The 17381-nt window shown below is 37.2% G+C and overlaps 1 protein-coding gene across 7 annotated transcripts in view; it reads left to right on the top strand.

Annotated features, from left to right (window-relative positions):
* The window catches only part of ATF7IP (activating transcription factor 7 interacting protein), an 82043-nt gene that overhangs the window by 51671 nt on the left and 12991 nt on the right, over positions 1-17381 (top strand). For 3 of the 7 annotated variants that reach the window (XM_058806017.1, XM_058806020.1, XM_058806019.1), the window contains exon 12: positions 488-6615. The exons of 1 other annotated variant lie outside the window; for it this stretch is intronic. In XM_058806017.1, coding sequence (XP_058662000.1) covers positions 488-1933 — 1446 coding nt within the window. In that variant the 3' untranslated portion in view covers positions 1934-6615. Of the gene's footprint in view, positions 1-487; positions 6616-14676; positions 14756-17381 lie in introns of those variants that run through there. 3 more of the 7 variants (XM_058806023.1, XM_058806022.1, XM_058806021.1) reach the window with 2 other exon arrangements.

Below are 17381 nucleotides of genomic sequence, written 5' to 3'. Positions count from 1 at the left end.
ATGGATGACAGTAGTACAGTTTTAAGGTTTAATTTTCAGTATAAGATGCATATTTTGGAATTTTTCTTCAGTTAGAGCCTGAAACCTGGAAAAATTTTGGAAAAACGGATTGTGTATGATAATGGTATTTAGCAGTGGAAGATGGGCTGGAAGGAGGGAAATAAGACACAGGATGTTTTCTGGTTTTCAGTCTTCTGTTGTGTAGTGTATGTTCTAGGTTTGCTTTCTGTGAAATCAGGTAAAGCTTGTGTAATGCCATGGTTAAAAAAGAAGAACCTGATGCATTTTAATTGGCTAGTGAGGTATGGAATTGACATGCCGTTCATTTGAAAAACCCAGTTAATGCCACCTGCTTTTTGTTAGGTAAAATCCAAAATATTATATATTACTCCACACTTCGCAGCTCTCAGATCATAAAGTAGTTCGCTGTGTGCCGAATACCCATGGCATATTTGATGGTACAACTTTGATCAATTGTTTCAAAAAGCAGTTGAAACAGGAAGAGACTCCATCAGAAAATAAAGAAGCAGTAGAAGCAGCACAGATGAATTTTAACTTCCCTGAGGATGTTCTCTTTGGCTTGGAGGAAGAGGAAGAGGATGCTAAGAGCATCAAAAACACCCACAAGCAGACTGGCTGGGCAGCTAACCTATTAAAACAGTGGCTGGCCAAAAATGGCAAGGATCCTAGCTTTGAATTGGTCCCAGTAAGTGAACTCAATGATATCCTAAGAGAGTTTTATTACACAATAAGAAATCACGATGGAAATACCTACAGTGTGGCAAGCTACAAGTCAATGCGTGCCGGCTTAAACCGGCATCTCAAAATGCCGCCTTACAATCGTCAGATTTGCTTAATGAAGGACAAAGAGTTTGCCAGTGCAAACATGGTGTTTGTGAGCGTGCTGAAGATGCTGCGCATGCAGGGGAAGGATGAGACTCACCACCATCCTCCTATAGCTGCCGAGGACTTGCGTAAGATTAAGCAATCTGGTGTGCTGGGTTTACACAGTCCCCTGGCACTCGTCAACAAGGTGTGGTTTGATTTGCAGTTGCATTTTGCCAAGCGAGGGAGGGAAATTCTGAGAGATCTGGCTCCAGATGCATTTGTGGTTAAGATGGACAAGAATGGGCGTCGATACGCTATGTTTAGATACCCTGGCAAAGGCAAAAATGGAGAAGATCCTCATAAAATGGGTAAAATGTATGATATGCCTGGGGACCCAAACTGTCCTGTATTTTCCTTGGAACTTTATTTGTCCAAGTTGCCTCCAGAGCCCCCTGCCTTTTACCTGCACCCTCTAAAGCTAACGTCAGAGCAAATGCAAGAACAGCCTGTCTGGTACAAAAGAGAACCAATGGGTGTGAACTACCTGGGTACCATGATGCCCAGGATAAGTGTGGCAGCCAGGCTCTCTCAGCGGTACACCAATCATTCTCTCCGAACTACCACCATCCAGCTACTGTGTGAAGCAGGACTGGGGCCTAGGGAAATAATGGCAGTGACAGGCCATCGCTCCGAGTCTGCTATTAGGCACTACTGGGGATCTGCAGAGGTTCGCTACAGGGCCTGGTCAGATATAATGGAAAACAGTGCCCCCAGTTGTCGATATAGCAAGATCCAAAATGAAGTGAGAAAAGAATCCGTATCTGGTGCATCCACCTCCTCTGTGAAACGTACTGTTCTAGAACAAAACAAAAGTTTATTCCCTACAAAATCTCTGGTGCCACCTGGCACTAACTCTGTGGCTTTAGTCCCTGAGGGACGCCCAGCGCTGAATTACAAAAGCCCAGTCCTGTTGAACCGCAGTTCATCCAAGGTGTTTCTCCCCAAGAGCGTGACCAGTGGGAACCTACCTGCTGGTCCCCTTCAAGGCTGTTGTAGCAAACCTGTCTTTATAAAGCGTGTGATAAAACAAGAGCCTATGACTTGATGCTTCTGTAATAGAACTGATTTCAGATGAATTGCTAAAATGGAAAAATTATCAGATTTGGTTTTTTATTTAGTCTATGAAGGAAATTCCTTATGGTCTAATTCAGCAAGAGGTATCTTGTTTGCATTCAAGATGTCAGCTATGGAGCAGAAATTTAAACTGTGGAGGGCTTGGAGTTTGTGTTACTTTTTGTGGCAGCTGGGACTCTTCCAAGTGGCTGAGCAGAGTTATTTAAAAACATTAAAGGGAGATATTGATTTCCACTTAGCTGAAGATATGCTTTCTTCACTAAGAGTGTGGTTTTTATATTTTGTGAAGAGTGTTATATATCATACCATTTAGTGACTGCTGGCACTAATGTAGCATCTTACGAATCAAATACTTGATTACTGAAGAGCACCAAGAAAATAGAAGCTGAATGAAATAGATACAGATGCTCTACAAATATATACATACGCATGAAAACACCTGGAATTGCTTAACCACTGTCACCCTCTGTTCAAATTCTTATCAGACCTACCAGAGGACTGTCCCTTTGTTTCCTTTTTTTTTTTTTAACCTTCTTCTAAATTGATTTTCTCTGTGAGCTGCAGATTTGCATTGGAGGTCTTTCCTATTTAATATTCTTGGCTTAAGATTCCAGTCATTCTGTTCTCCAAAGGCATTATTGATATGTGTAGTATTAAAATTGGGATCTCTTTGGTTGTGCATGAAATGGGAAAACATTCTCAAAAGAGCTGAAAACAATTTCTTGCTTAAATGCGAGGTAATTGGTGTTTGTGTTGTCTCTGTGCCTAACGTGTGAGAGGGTCTTTTTTTTTTTGTATTTCCTCTCACCAACCCCCTTCGTTGTCACATCATCTTTGCACTCTAGTCTTTGCCAGTATATATAATTCACAAGAAGTACACCTTGTTCTTCCTCACTGAACCCTGTCCAAATATTTTTGGTTTTAACTTCTTCAGGTCGGTAAACTGGTCCTGTCATTGTCTTTTCTGTAGATTTTCACAGGTTAGAAATTCTCAGCATAGTGGATGTGAATAATTTTCATCATAGATTCTGACGAGAGATCTTCCAGTAAATAAAAATAGAAAACTGGTTATAGAATTACAGATTATGGTTGGTCCACTTTGGAAGAAGAAACAGCATAACATTTAAAACTGCTTTCCATATATTAACAATGAAATAAAAATTGTTTTTTTTCCTTTTCAAATGCGAGTACACAGAGGCACTTCACATGGTTTGTCATACTAAGGACTTCACTTGAAATGTTGATGTTGCTCAACAATGGACAAAATAGGGAAAAGTCGCAGCTGAAATGACAAATTGACCGTGGTAAACTCTTAATTCTGTGGAGAACTTCCTTGCTGGGATAGGCTTTCAAATTTTGAATGAGATTTATCACTCTGTTATAGTGTATAGTCAATATAGACACTGTTATAGTCTGTGCAGAGGACTTGATGCCTGAATGTTGGAGTTTATATCTTGGCTGATAGTATTTACTTTTGTGACCTTGTGTCAATTATTCATACTTACTGCATCAATTTTCCAAAGTGTAAGACCAACACAGTGCTCCATTTTCTAATGGATTGTGATAACAGTTAAAAGGTTTTAAAAGTTCTTTAGTGATCTTAAACTCATCTATGGTTGAGATAGTTTATCAGATGTAATTGTTAATACAGAAATTACTTCTACACTGTTCTGCTTCCTTAGTAGGAGTGTTAATTCATGACATAAATGACTAGAGGAAAGAAAGCATGGGTCCTTTTGTCAAGCCTAAAGTAAATCAATTAGAGATGGTCAAGAAAGTGATCCTTTCTAATGGCAAGAAGAAAAAGTGAAAAAACAAATGGCAAACAGTTCTCAAAATATAGGAGAACTGTGTAGTAACTTCTTCAAGGTTATTTTAGGGTAACACAGATTTCGAAATTTTAGAGATTCATGGAATTAATAACTCGGCAAAACTGGCAAAATTAATCTAAATTGAATCTAAACTTCCACCAGGATGGGTATGTATTACTGTCCTCTCCCAGAAAAAAGTTACCACCTTTGTCTCAGGTAGTTGCTTCTTCCAGTATATTGGCACTGAACATTTATCCTCCAGGAACAAGAAAAGTAGGTTGCCAGATGATTCTGTGTTCCCTCTTGCCACATACTCTGGTCATACTGACCACATACCCTGCTCTGGTTCTTACTGCATCTGGGTGACTTAGTGCAACAGCAAATTGCTGATGGCTTCATTCTCCAACACAAATCTAGTTGGTGACTAAAATAGAAAAAGGGACTCTAGGCCAGTCTTGGCATGTCTCTCATTCTTTTTGATTATCGTTTGGCTTCTAACTTGACTTCTGTTCTGTTGGCTTATAATTGGGTATTTTTGGATTCTCATTTGTTAACTTCTAGTTCTATTGGCACCAATTATACAGTGTCCTCTTACTACCTTCTGGGGTTTTGTATGGGAGAAATTTTTTATTTTTTGTTTTTTAGTAAGAAAGTATTCCTCATATGGACTGAAAGTATTACTGCTTCACAAGACCTGGCATCATTATTTACTAAGCTTTCTGGTAAACTTTGATTTCTAATTAGTAGAACATCTTTCTAACTTTCCAGAACTGAAAAAATCTTTCTCCTCTTTCCCCTCCCACCTAAAGTGTTAAATAAATCTTTCCTACATGTATTTTAATTCTAGAAAAAATGAACCAAATGCATATTTTGCAGCTTTTGTGAAGTCAGTTTTGGCTGTGAGTACAGGGAGCAGGGAGTCAAGTTTCAAGTCAGTGCTCTTCATGGCACTGCAGGTTATGCTGTGTGAACATAATAAATTCTATCAAAATGGACATTATTGTACTCCTCAGTTGCAGTATCAGCAGAGAACCTCAGAATAGCAGGGTAACAAGTTTTGGGTCTTTTCCCATTATTTCTCTGCTATAGGTGAACCTCTTTGGTGAACCAACAGGTTAAATATAGTTTGTTGTCTAAATTTAGATTTATACTTTGGCTGCAAATTTAATGCAAAATCGCCAGTCATAATTTAAAATTAATTTAAAAAATCCAAATATAAGAAATATTCTTTGGTAGAAGTTTATCGTCTATGTTTCTTGAGTTTTCTAATTAGATCTCCTCCTAAAATAAGATAGTTTCATTTCAGTTGCAAAAAAATCCCTAAAAAGCAAAACCAACCAAAAACACCCAACCAAAAAAATCCCAACAAACAAATAAAAAAACCAGCAAAAACCCAAACAACAACAACAAACTCCCAGCGCTTAGTGTAAGTCAACTACATTAATAGTGACTGCTATGTTATTGATTCAATTCCATTTTCTTTGATGGAGATGACCCTGAAAACAGTGAAGAGTAACTGGTTCCTTACATAATGCTTGAATAAATTTAGTTTTGCATCTCATAGTCATAATTCAGCTTTGGTAGTAGTGTTGTGAATACAGGACTTGTTTTCCCTGTGCTTTCCTGTGAAGTTTGGAAATCTCAGCTGTTACTTTAAGGGGTACTCGAATTACTTCTTGTTTATATGAAGTTGGCATGGTATCTTAAAGTATGTTAAATTTTCTTTGCTTATATGCACCTTCTCTGTACCATGTGAAGTGCTCCACTGTGCAGTGCAGTGTCGAATACCTGAAGGCATTGAAAGGATGCTTTGAAATGGAATTTGTTCTTGGGTTTGTTGTGGTTTTAGTCTAGTACCTCTGGTTATCCTGAACTGAACTGCTTTTCAGTAGTTGCTAAAGTTTTCCATATGCAGCTTGGATGTATGATTTTGCTGTGTTACTGTTTTCTTCTTTTCAGCCTTTCTCTCTGCTTCTTGCTCCAAAAGGAGTGGCTGCAGGGATGTGGAAGGGGATGTCTTACTACTTGTATTAGTCTTTCATCTTCAGCTTTTTCCTATGTACACAGAAATTTAAGGGTTGTTATTTGGTCCCAGTCATTTTATCTATGGCCGTTCCAGTGCCTTGGGTCCTTGAGTTGCATTTCTGAAGACATGACAAGCACTTTTATTGTATTGGGACAAATGTTGTTGTTATAGAGGCAGAGGCATTTTTAATTATATAGCAAATCTTTAGAATGGTTTAAAAGTATTTTAGTACAAATCCCGGTTATAGATACAGGATTTATATATATTATATATAATATATAAATATAGCTATGGTATACTGAGAGAATCTATGAAAGCAGTTTTATTACACTGTAACTTAAAGTAACAGTGAACAAATCTTAACAGGGTTGAAAATGTCTGGCATAAGTCAATCTTCAAGAATTGTTTGCATTATATTTATTAAAACACCAGGTCAGGTGAAGAGTCTTTTTTTCCTGTTACTACTTCATGTGCAATTTATTTTCTTAAGGAGTAAACCTGTTTTTTAGTCTAAATTTCATCTGTGCATTTCACTTTACAGCTACTATTAGTTTATTAAATAAAAGTCCACAAGTGTCCTACCCATTTCCCATTGTTTCTGACACACTTTGATTTCTTTGGTTGAGCTACAGTTTAATTTAAGCTATCTTGCTGACTATTGGAAATTCATTTCGTAAAACATTAATAAAGTATATTTATAACTCCTATCACATTACTCTGCAATGTCTAACAAATTTTGAGTGTCTCTTAGGAAATAATGTGAACAAAGTTGATATGTCAGCGTACAGTTTATAAGCAGCTGTTAATTCTATGTTGTTGAAGCGTTATTGATGAATATGTTACCTTGCATTTCATGGTTTTATCACTCAAAATAAACATATACAGTTATAGATGTCAAATGGACTGCTTGACTTTTGTCTCTGACCATGGGGTTATGTTTGGGCTGTTTAAAATGCCACTAGCTCTCTCTGTGAGGTGGAACCGTTGCCTGAGACTAATTAGAAAACTAAATTATAAAGTTGTTAGCAGAACATCATGTAGCTGAATTGGATGGCTGTTTTAAGGAGCATAGTTAAAGTGAATCCATTCTCATGTGACTTTAAAGTGATTGTCTTTCCTTGCGACTGTATCTGTGTTACTTAAACTACTCCCAACTACTGAGAGCAGTTTTTAATGAGTAAATATACTTGTATATTGTAGGCTCAGATTTGTCATTTGAGGCCAGAAAATTTGGGAGAGATATTAAAACAATCTCACTGATTATGCCATTATTCCACGCATGGATAATAGCTTTTAAAAGCTGCAGAAAACTAATCTGACAAGTATTATAAATGTATTTACTGTTCAATAAGATGGCCAGTATCTGCTCTTTGCACCAAAGAAATGAGAGGGTATATAATACATAGGGGTTAATATAACTGGTTATTCATTTTTTCCATGTTTGTATTGTTCTTGTTTGGCGGAAAGTTAGCACAGTACCAGTTAAGGGTAAGGGGAATGGAGCAATTGTTTGAATGCAACGCATAAAATGTCTGTTAAAAGTATTTTTGAGTATTACACAAATATGCAACCCCACTATCAAAACATGTATTGCAGCACTATGAAATTTTGTTTGTGTAAACTTTGATCTTGGCAAACTGCTGCCTTTATTACATTATCATTCTCCTTTTATCTTGGTAAGAGATGACAAATGTGATGGGTACCTGGTTGAGTAGATTATCACGACATCTTTGGAAGGCTGGAATAATTACTTCAATTTTGTGGGAGTCACTGCATTGGAAAAAATAACGGTTGAGGAGTGATAAATTTGACACTGAAACAGTCTGTGGCTGAAATATGCTCAAAAATGTATAAAAAAATAATTTTCACAACTGCTTAAACTGTGCTTGAAGTCTGTAATTTTGTATACAGATGACTCAAAATGAAATACTGACCTTATAGTTATGCATACAAACACGGTATTGCCACCCTCTCTACATGCATTCCATTCCCAAGACATATTTTAACATCACTCCCCATAATTTAAGATTGATTTTGCTATTATATAACGCCTTGGTGCGTCATGTATTATTGTGGTGGTGTGATGCTTCATTAATTGTCTGGTTTGCAACCTCCAGATTTTTTTCTAGTTTGTTACAGTAGAAACTATTAATAAAATTGTCTGCACTGTGTCAGTGTGCCACACATAATCTTCAGAATTTTGGTCTTTACTACCCTGAAACTATTTTTTTACGTTGCAATGTATTTTTTTTGTTGTTGCATTTTTTCCCCTTAATTTTTCACTCTTACATACTGAAATGTTTCCTGTATGAAAAGCAGGTGGCATTACAATCAATAACCTTATTTATCTCTTTGTGATGAGCTGAACTGTGGCGTTATATAATACCAAAACTTTTTAAATAATGTATATCATATGTGAATAGAGAAGTGCATATTCAGAACTTCCTTCAAAATTCCAAGTTGTAGCTTTTGGTTTTTCATTTGGTACAATACATGTGCATGTTGTTGAGCTGTTCCATTTGAGCTTTAGAAGTTTCTTTCCCAGTTTTCTACAGTAATTTGCCCATTGACCTGTATGTGCTGTGGTAGTGTAACTTTTTCTGTGGTAAATTTCTCAATTGCAGTTATGGTGGGAGATAACTTCTTTTCTCAATATCATGTCTACCAGTCTGTGCTTTGGTCCCTAAATTGTCTCCTTCCTTACCTGTGTTTTCCTTGTAGTATCAGAATAGAAAAAAATCGTGGGGATGGGTGTCTGTAAAAAAGCTTTCTCTTTCTTTTCAAAATTGCAAATAAATCAACCTAATTTGCAGCAGTAATGATTTGAAAAGGTTGCTGGATAGCAAAGCTAAGGTAATATTCTTTCTCCTACTCCATTGTATTTTCCAACACTGTAGAATGCTCTCTGCAAGTAGAAAAACACATATAATAGTACTAGCCTGTCTGAATGTCCCTGCTTTTCTAGAGGCAGATGAGGGAACTGCTTCAGAACCACTTGGATACCAGAGACAGCCCTTCATTTATTGCAAGGCTGATGCCCCTCTGATTCCCTTTATTAATATATTGTTTTCTAATGTGTGGATTAATTATTTGATATTGCAGTTGATGACATATGGGATATTATGACAGTCTTCCAATAGCAGGAAAAAAGTTTCTAATTATAAAACATTTGCATTTGTTTTACTGACGTTACAATTTATCTTAATTGTAACATCAAGTTCAAGTGACCCTGTATTTATCCATTTTTGACAAGTTCCATGATTTTTATTATCTCTAAGAACCCCTTTTCTGTTATACTTACTGTTTAGATTTCTTTAATATCCACTGGTTTTAGAAAGTCAATGTATAATTACTTTCTTTCTCAAGGAAACTGTATTATTGCTGCTTTTTCCTGGTAATTATTCCCACCAATATATCTTATTTGTCAGTCCATCAATTTCTCAGTACTTTCTTCCATTCTTAAAAAGACTTTAGTGGCTGGGATTGGAAGAAAGCAATTATGTTGTCTGTGCATAAATAGTAGAAAATGCATGAAATTGTGAGCATAGGATAATTTTTACAGATTCTCTTTAGAAGACCCTTAATTGAAGTGTAATTACTAAAATATTAATAGAGATTTTGTGTAATCAAATAAATTAAAGTTTTGTTTCTGGTAGTTTTCATGGTCAAGAAAATCTGGAAATGTTAATTTTAAGCAAAAGTTTTACAGTTAGTAGAACACTTAGAAGTACCAATTTCTAATATGAAGTAGGAAAAATGCACAAATTTGAGTAGTTGCATTCATTTAATGCATACTTTTCATTGTTTTCACTTCCATATGCACTATAAAGCAGTTTCCATGAAACTGATAAAGAGAAATTTAGAAGAGGTTATAATGTCTTATTTCAGGTCTTGACAGGTTTCACTCAGATACTTAAAAGAGAAGAATGTTTACACTTTCAGTTTTGCCCTTTTTTCTAAGGTCTTTTCAGTTGCTGCTTTCACAAGTTCTGCGCTTGCCATTAAAATACTTTTCCTTCACACATGCCAAGTTGATGCTTGCCTGGGGCATGTGACGCACGAACAGATCATTTCATGTGGGTAAATGCAATAGGTGTGGACATGACTTTGCAGACTGAAGCAGCTGGGGCAGAGGGCCTGCAATTTGACAAGGTTTTCTTTAAAGAACACATTTTTCCAAACAGATCAAGGTTGTAAATGCAAAGGGCCTTCTCCTCTGTGGGCTGTTTCAGGGAAATTACACAACGCTGGGAATATTGAAGTAACTTTGCAGTACATTTGCCCCATCATTCCGTGTTTGTGGTGGTGCAGGCTCAGTTGCTGCATGGCTTATTTTCCTTTCCCCCGCTACCTTTCTTCTTCCTCCTGCTTCCTTTTTTCACCTTTGTTTCTGCTCTTAGTTGTACCTGGCCATCTTCACCTTGTGTTTGCCTTTCATCTCCAAGTTGTTACATGTGTTGTCTTGGGCTGGAGTTCGATTTCAGTATGAAATGTTCAGTTACAGGACACATTGCTCTTATGCAAAGCATTTTAATTGCAATTTGAAGTGCACCTACCAGCTGAAGACTAAACATGTGGCCATATTAAAACTGGGAAGTCAAGAAAATATGAAGTCTTGTATTTTTCTTACTTTCTTCCTAAATTTATATTTACATACGTATTTAAAACTCTGGCATTTCAGAGTGGGATTTGTTAGTTTGAATTTTTAATTCCATTTTTAATTCACTTTTCTCATTCCGCTGTTTTGTGTTAAAAGTGTTACACTGCTGACAGCCATATGAAAGGAGAGATATTTAAACAAGGGCAGCTCAGATACAGTTGTGATTAACTGGATGGTTCAGTCCATGATGCTGTTACTTCCAGGCTATACAAGCTTTGCTCGCCTGCTGAGATAACACAGGTCCAAAATGACAATGTGAATTACAGTATTTTGGAGGATTTCTACTTACTTGAAATTTAAAGGCACATACATTAAGATACATGAGCTGTAAAAGTATGGAAAAGTGGGTTTGGTAGTTTATATTTCTTTTAAATCTCAATGTAGACCTTTTTTGCTAGATTACTAGAAATTGCCTAGATGCTGTGTTAAACAATCTGTTTTAAGTGCAGCTTCTGTTTGGTCTGGAGACAGGTGCACTGGTTCCGACAAAGGATTGACAGGTGGTCTGTGGGGTTGTGATTTTATTCACTTTCATTGGGTTTGTTTGGTTTTGTGTTTATTTGTAACTGTGACATTTTAAATATATACTGATCAATTTATGATGTGGTTGTTTTGTTTCTGTTTCAGTTTATTTGTATTCTAAGGTGTGTGAATCCTTTGTTACTAAGTCTTGCTAGGCAGTATATAAACCAAACCATCAGGCAAATGTTTGAGGTTCTCATTAATGGTTTCCATTATTTCACTATATGGCTGCACTGATAGAAAAGTGTTAAGATGGCATCATCTGTTCTTCTGCTGAGATCAGCTGAAGCAGTTTCATGTTGCTGGCTTCCTGTGCTTGGAGATAGCTAAAAAGTGATAGCACACCACAATGCTTTGACTAGACTTTTCTGCTTTACCAGTTTCTACCCAAATGCTTGCTGAAATCTAATATTAGGAGCTGAAAGACTTGTTCTCTTGTTTCAGTTTTTGACACATATGGAAGTGTTGTTTATATATGACTGAAAGTCCAGTGCCAGGCTTCCTCTTGACTTCATCAGGGCTGCAAGCATTCTGAAGTTGTCTTCTAATTTTGCTCAGAGCAGTACGTCTGAATCTCCATTTCTTATGTCTAACATGGCAATCTTGTCCAAAGAATCCCATTCCCTCCTTTTTATGGAAGAAAAGAGCAGTTGTTTCTCTGTAGTTTTTCCTCAGACATAGTTCTGTTGTAAACTGGAGTTGCCACAAGTCCTTGTACTATAAAAAATTTCCCTGAGAGAATTTCTGGGTGAAATAGTCACAATACTAAAAAAGGGTGGTTTTATTTTCTAGTTTGGTTGGGCACAGGGTTTTCTGAAAACTATTACTTGCATTTCACAGAGATGATGCTCTGGGGTTAAATTTGTAGCTCTTAACCATTCTGGTGGTGTCAGTACTCCAGAAACATCTGGATAAGGTGATAAAGTTGCTCTCTGAGATCATGGAGATGCTTAAATTTCACCATGGGGAAGTAGTGTGGACCAGTCCTCTAACACCAGATTGCTAGTTCTTCCTGGATTTCCTTTTCATTCTCAAATGAAATCTTGAATTTGAGATACCTACAAGCATCTGAAAACTGTCAGCACGATGGGTTATAGAAATGGATGCTCCTTCTCCTCCTTATGAGTGTAGGTGGATGCTGCAAATAGTCAAAATGCTGACCTTTATGGCAGGCATAATGAGCAGTCTCTTTTGTTTGGGGATGCCCTGCCTACACCATGCTCCTCTAGGTAGGAAACACAATGTTCAGCCTTTGGTTTCTCAAGTTTCCTTAAGATTTTCCCTAAATTTCATTTGAGGGAAATGCATGGTTGGTGAAGTAGGGGAATCTGGCTGGGGACTTCATGGTGTGCTGTGTATAGAGTACAGCATCTGCTGGGGGTAGCTGGAATGGGTGTCTCAGAACCAGGACTGGGGTTATTGCACAGAGCTCTGCCCAAAGGCTGCCCTGCAGATCTGCAGCTTCTGGGCTGGGCTGCAGAAAGAGCCTGACTGCTTCTGCATAGCTCCTGTTGAGGAGATTGCTGTCCAGGGTCATTTAATAAAAAGCCTTGAATAGTGGAGCTGGCCTAGAGAAGGTCTTTCTTCCTGAGAATTGCACATATGAGACCTTGTTGGCTGAGTTGATTTAATAAGTCTGTTTAACTAAGGCTTATTCAGGATTTGGGCCTTCCAGACCTATTAAAATAAAGAAATGCATGCTGTGACACTTGCTGACTTGGAAATTCAAAGAACTTTCTCACTGACACAGTCAAGTGGGGCTTCAAAACAGTTAGCTGCCATACAGAGTATTTTTGTAAGGATTTTGATTTCCTTGCAGAGGAAGAATTGAAAGGAAGTTACTTCAGACTAATGTATTTTTCAGTGGGAAGAAATAGCTTGATATTCAGTTTTCTTCTTTCTGTAGTTCCTTTTAAATCTCCCTCTCCATTTATCAATCTGCTTTCTCCTGGCAGAGGGAGCCATGGTTCAAAATACACATTGGTGGCTGGGAAGATCATCCAGTTGGAATGAAATTCCTCTTGACTTTATGCTAATCAATTTATCATTGATTATTTTAATGTGCCTTTTTCTTAAGCTTCAAGTTAAATCAGCTCATCATACTAAGAAACCTGAAGCTAGAAAGTATTTTAAATAGCAACCACTCAACAGAAGAATTATGTTATGTTAATAACTCTGAAATATGTTTCTCTATGTATTGGAAAGATAAATCCCTATAGAGATCTCTTCTACCACCTGTGAATATAAGTAGTTAGATATTTTGTACTTTAATTTGGTATTGTATTTTATTAGCAGAATTTCATCAGTGGCAGCATCAGTACTTAAGACAAAAAGAAATCAGGTTGTAATCATGGATAATATAGAGAAATGTCAGGCACTCCAGATTCACTGACTGATAATTCAAGCAGCTTCTACTTGCATTTAGTAATCATAAGATGCCTCTTTTTGCCTCTCCTCAGAGCCTTGCCTGTGTGAGGATTGCCTTTAGGACTTCCTTAAATGCCTGTTTTTTTCTAAATGAAAGGTCATAGAGCAGATAATCTCAATGCTTAGGCTTTGTGCATCTGTCACCATCTGACTGCACAGAAAAATCTCTAATATTCCTAGGGTGTATCATGTCAGCATTTGTACAGACCATGTGGGTGTGATAACTTATAGTTTTTCCCATGTTAATTGCTCAGAGATATTTGATAATTATGGTGCTTTTGTAACTCCTTGTCTGTCCTAAGGAAACTTGTTTAATCCATAAATGTGTAGCAGTTCAGTCCAAGAATAAGTGATAATCTCTCCACAGAACAAGAAGAAACATCAACTACTTTTTGTAGCAAGTTTAAGGAAGTAGAAACTTATATAATCATGATTGTTTTCTAGAAAGTGTCTTTAAAATCACAGAAATATATAAGACCTCCCCCATATTTTTCTCATCACCTAAGGGAAAATGTTAGGGATCTCTAGAGTCTGACCAGCCATGGGACAGCAATTGATCTACAAGATAAATCTTGTTTGATGGTCTTCTAGGGTTTTTTGTTAAAACATATAACCTGGGCAATAGCTTAAAAGAATTCTTTATGCTCTCTAAAGGGACGATTAAAAATAGATTTGTATGTAGAATAATAAATGCTAAAGTTTTTCATAATGGGTGAGAACACAATAATAAAATTACTGAGTACAATTGGAGTTTTCTGATGATTTTTGATGTGTTTCGTAAGCATACAAGTTCCAGGGTAGTTCCCTTTTTCCTAATATGAAATCAGTGTCTTCATAAGTACATAGGCAAAGCTGTCTCAAGATAAGTAATGCATTGTCCTGATGACTGCTCTGTCACAGTTATGCAGAGGAAAGGACAGGTTATAACCAGAATAAAATGTTAGGAGTCATAGTTGAAATATACTTTATACCAGCAAATTGTTATGCATTTACCTGTAAAACAGCAATGTGCTACTATTCATCAGGGGTTTTTACTCCTTACAAAGTTGAAAATACTTTAATACTTGTTTCTGCAATAGAGTCATTTGGTTATGGCTCATTTTTCAAGTCCTGGGATATTTGTCTGAAATTACCTTCTCTTGATCATTTCATCGGTTCCTTTCTAATAAGTATCAGTTCTGAGATCTCTCCTGAATGTACAATGTGTCCCTTTTCCACCTGTGTTCCCTGGATCTGCTTTTGCAAAACGAAGGAGTTTTGTCTTTCAGAGCGGGAAGTTCACAGGAAGTGAATCAGGAGGTGTCATTGATCTTACACTGGATGAAGAGGATGACAGCTGCTCTCAAGGTAGGTGAAAAATACTTTCCTAGCTGCAGGGATAGTTGAGCTACAAGTGTTATTTCATCCTTTGAATGTCAGAAAGGAATCAACTTCTGTTTCTGCTTAGTGTATTCTTTTCTTTGGTGTTTCAGTTAGATAGGACTCCTGTTCAAGAAATTATGTTAGATATTAAAGAAAAGGAATTTTGCTTACAGTCTTAAAGATTTTTACTATTCTTTTTTTTAAGCATTAGGGCTATCTGTGCATACGTACCTCAGGCTTGGGGAGTAATTTGAGATGTTTGAGTTCTTGATGAACTTTTCAAAAGCTCTTCTAGATGTATTTATTTTTTCTGTTTACTGATTATAATTAAAGGCCTTTTAATTCTACAGTTGATATTTAGGCATTAGAGTACTACAACTTCTAATCTTTTGTTTAACTAACACTTTATGTGCAAGAGTTTAAAGACCAAATGCAAACTATTGTTTGCTTTAGGACTGTATGCCAAGAGCAGAGTAAATATAGTCATGCTCTTGTGTACTTTGGCAGTTTCAATGCACTTCATCATTTAAAAGAACACATTTCTTTTTATATAAATCTTGTGTAAATGTAGGCCAGTCTAATTATAGTTAGCATTGGATTAGCGAAGAATGGTAGTACTTACAGAAGTAATGAGTCTCTACTTAAGGCCATGTGCTGTGCTGTCATTTCCATTGGAAAAAATCATATTTCTACTACTGGAGGTAAAATTTTCATTCTGTTTGGCCTCTAAATGCATGTCCCTGTGCTATATTCTGAAGTCCAGCCACCATGAAGTTTGATTCCTCTGGACAAACTTGATAGTTATTTCTCTAGCTTGTGCATTCAAGTTCTACACAAACATTCTTAATAGCTTGACTTGCTTTGCATTTGTATTACACAAATGTAGAAAATCATTTTGGCATGTGGTAGCATTTCTTCTAGTGAGAAATCGTAGAGTTATAGAATGGTTTGGGTTGGAAAGGATCTTTAAGGTGATTTCATTCCAACCCCCCCTGCCATGGGCAGGGACACCTCCCATTAGCCCGTGTTGCTCAAAGCCCCATCCAGCCTGGCCTTCAACAGTTCCATGTGATGTTATCACCAAAAAGGGAGTGTGTGAGGTACACAAGTATTAGGGAGGCATGATGCAATTCAGATTGCTGACTGTCTGCTTTTCACAGTGAATTGAGTATGAGCCGACACTGTGTTCTCATTTCAATTTAAGTATTCCCCCCAAACTGACACTGGTGGAACCACAGCTGAAATAGGGTGTCCAGTTCTGGCTGCCTTTTCTTCAAGCTCAGAAGAGTTGTGGTAGCACTGGAGAGGCGCCCACTGATGGTGTCAGGATGGTGAAGGCCTGGAGTGCATGATCTGAGAGCTAAGCAAGAGACAATGTCAGGGCAGCCTGCAGCTCCTTGGAGGATAGTTACAAAAATGACAGAGCACAACTCTCTTCAGCAGTGCCAAGTGATACATTAAGGAACTGTGACCATGAACTACAAGTTCAGGAATGAGGAGGAAAGAAATCAACATAGTACTGCACAGAGGGATGGTAGAAACTGTCCTATTGAATGTTTTTGAGATTTAGCAGGGCAAAACCACAGATCATTTGAATAAATTGCTATTGGCAATCCAGCTTCAACGAGAAATTGGACTACACAGCCACCAGAGGTCCTTTTCAGCCAGGAGTTTGACTTGACAAGCTGAGTGGCAGAATAGCTGAGGCAAACAAGTTTTTATCACTGTCATCTCTTCTGAGGGTTAGTTCTGAAAAAGATAAAAAGGTGGTTACCTTAAGACTGTGCAAGCCTGTCAGACAAGGTTAACCTCCCCAGTCCTATTTAATATTTTGTAAAAGACACCCAGCAGATAGATTAAAATGGATTTGGGATATATTTTAAAGTAACATGTCACAGTATTGTAATATATTTCAGCTAATATTTTTCTATCTTAAAAGTTTCTGAAAATAACATTTTTTCTTCCTAATTGCATTAAGTAGATGCTCACCTCACAATTGCCACAAAAGATCAATACCACAGTTGCACATACAATTGTAAGGCTGCTTCTGTAGGTAGGAGTGCTACAGAGTCGTAGCTCCATTGCAGCTTAATTCTTCCTCAGTTTCTTTGTTGGGGCTTGAGCCAGTATCTTAAAAATTTATCCAGTGGGATATTCTGAGATTCTTTCCCCTTAATGTCAGGTCTTAGAATACTGTCCTTCCATTAGGAGGAAGGTTAGTGGAGTACTTTTGTGCTGGGTTAGCTCCCCTGTGTCTCTTCCCTGTAAAGCAGAAGCTGACAGTCTGAAGCCAATGCCGATTAGTTGATGTTTAGAATTTGTGTGAGAAGTCAGTGGTTTTTAATATGTACTGTTAGAAACATAGGAAACCCTAATAAAAGCTTGAGTTTCACCCTGCAGTGAGAACACAGCACTAGGATTTTGGAGCAAGTTTCTCAGGAATGTGTTCTGATAAAAACTTCAAGGTTAAACAGAGGAAGAGTACAGTTGTAAGAGCTTTTGCATGATCATAAGCATCTGTATACCTTTGGCCAAGTATTTTTTCCACTGAAGTTCATTTACAGCAAATGTGGAGCAGGTTTTATTTTCTCCCAGATTTACACAACCTCAG

The sequence above is a fragment of the Ammospiza caudacuta genome, chromosome 5 (genome assembly GCF_027887145.1).
Source record: "Ammospiza caudacuta isolate bAmmCau1 chromosome 5, bAmmCau1.pri, whole genome shotgun sequence".
NCBI classification, from domain to species: Eukaryota; Metazoa; Chordata; class Aves; order Passeriformes; family Passerellidae; genus Ammospiza; species Ammospiza caudacuta.
Note: the sequence above shows the minus strand (reverse complement) of the source record. Positions and strands in the feature narration are given on the sequence as shown.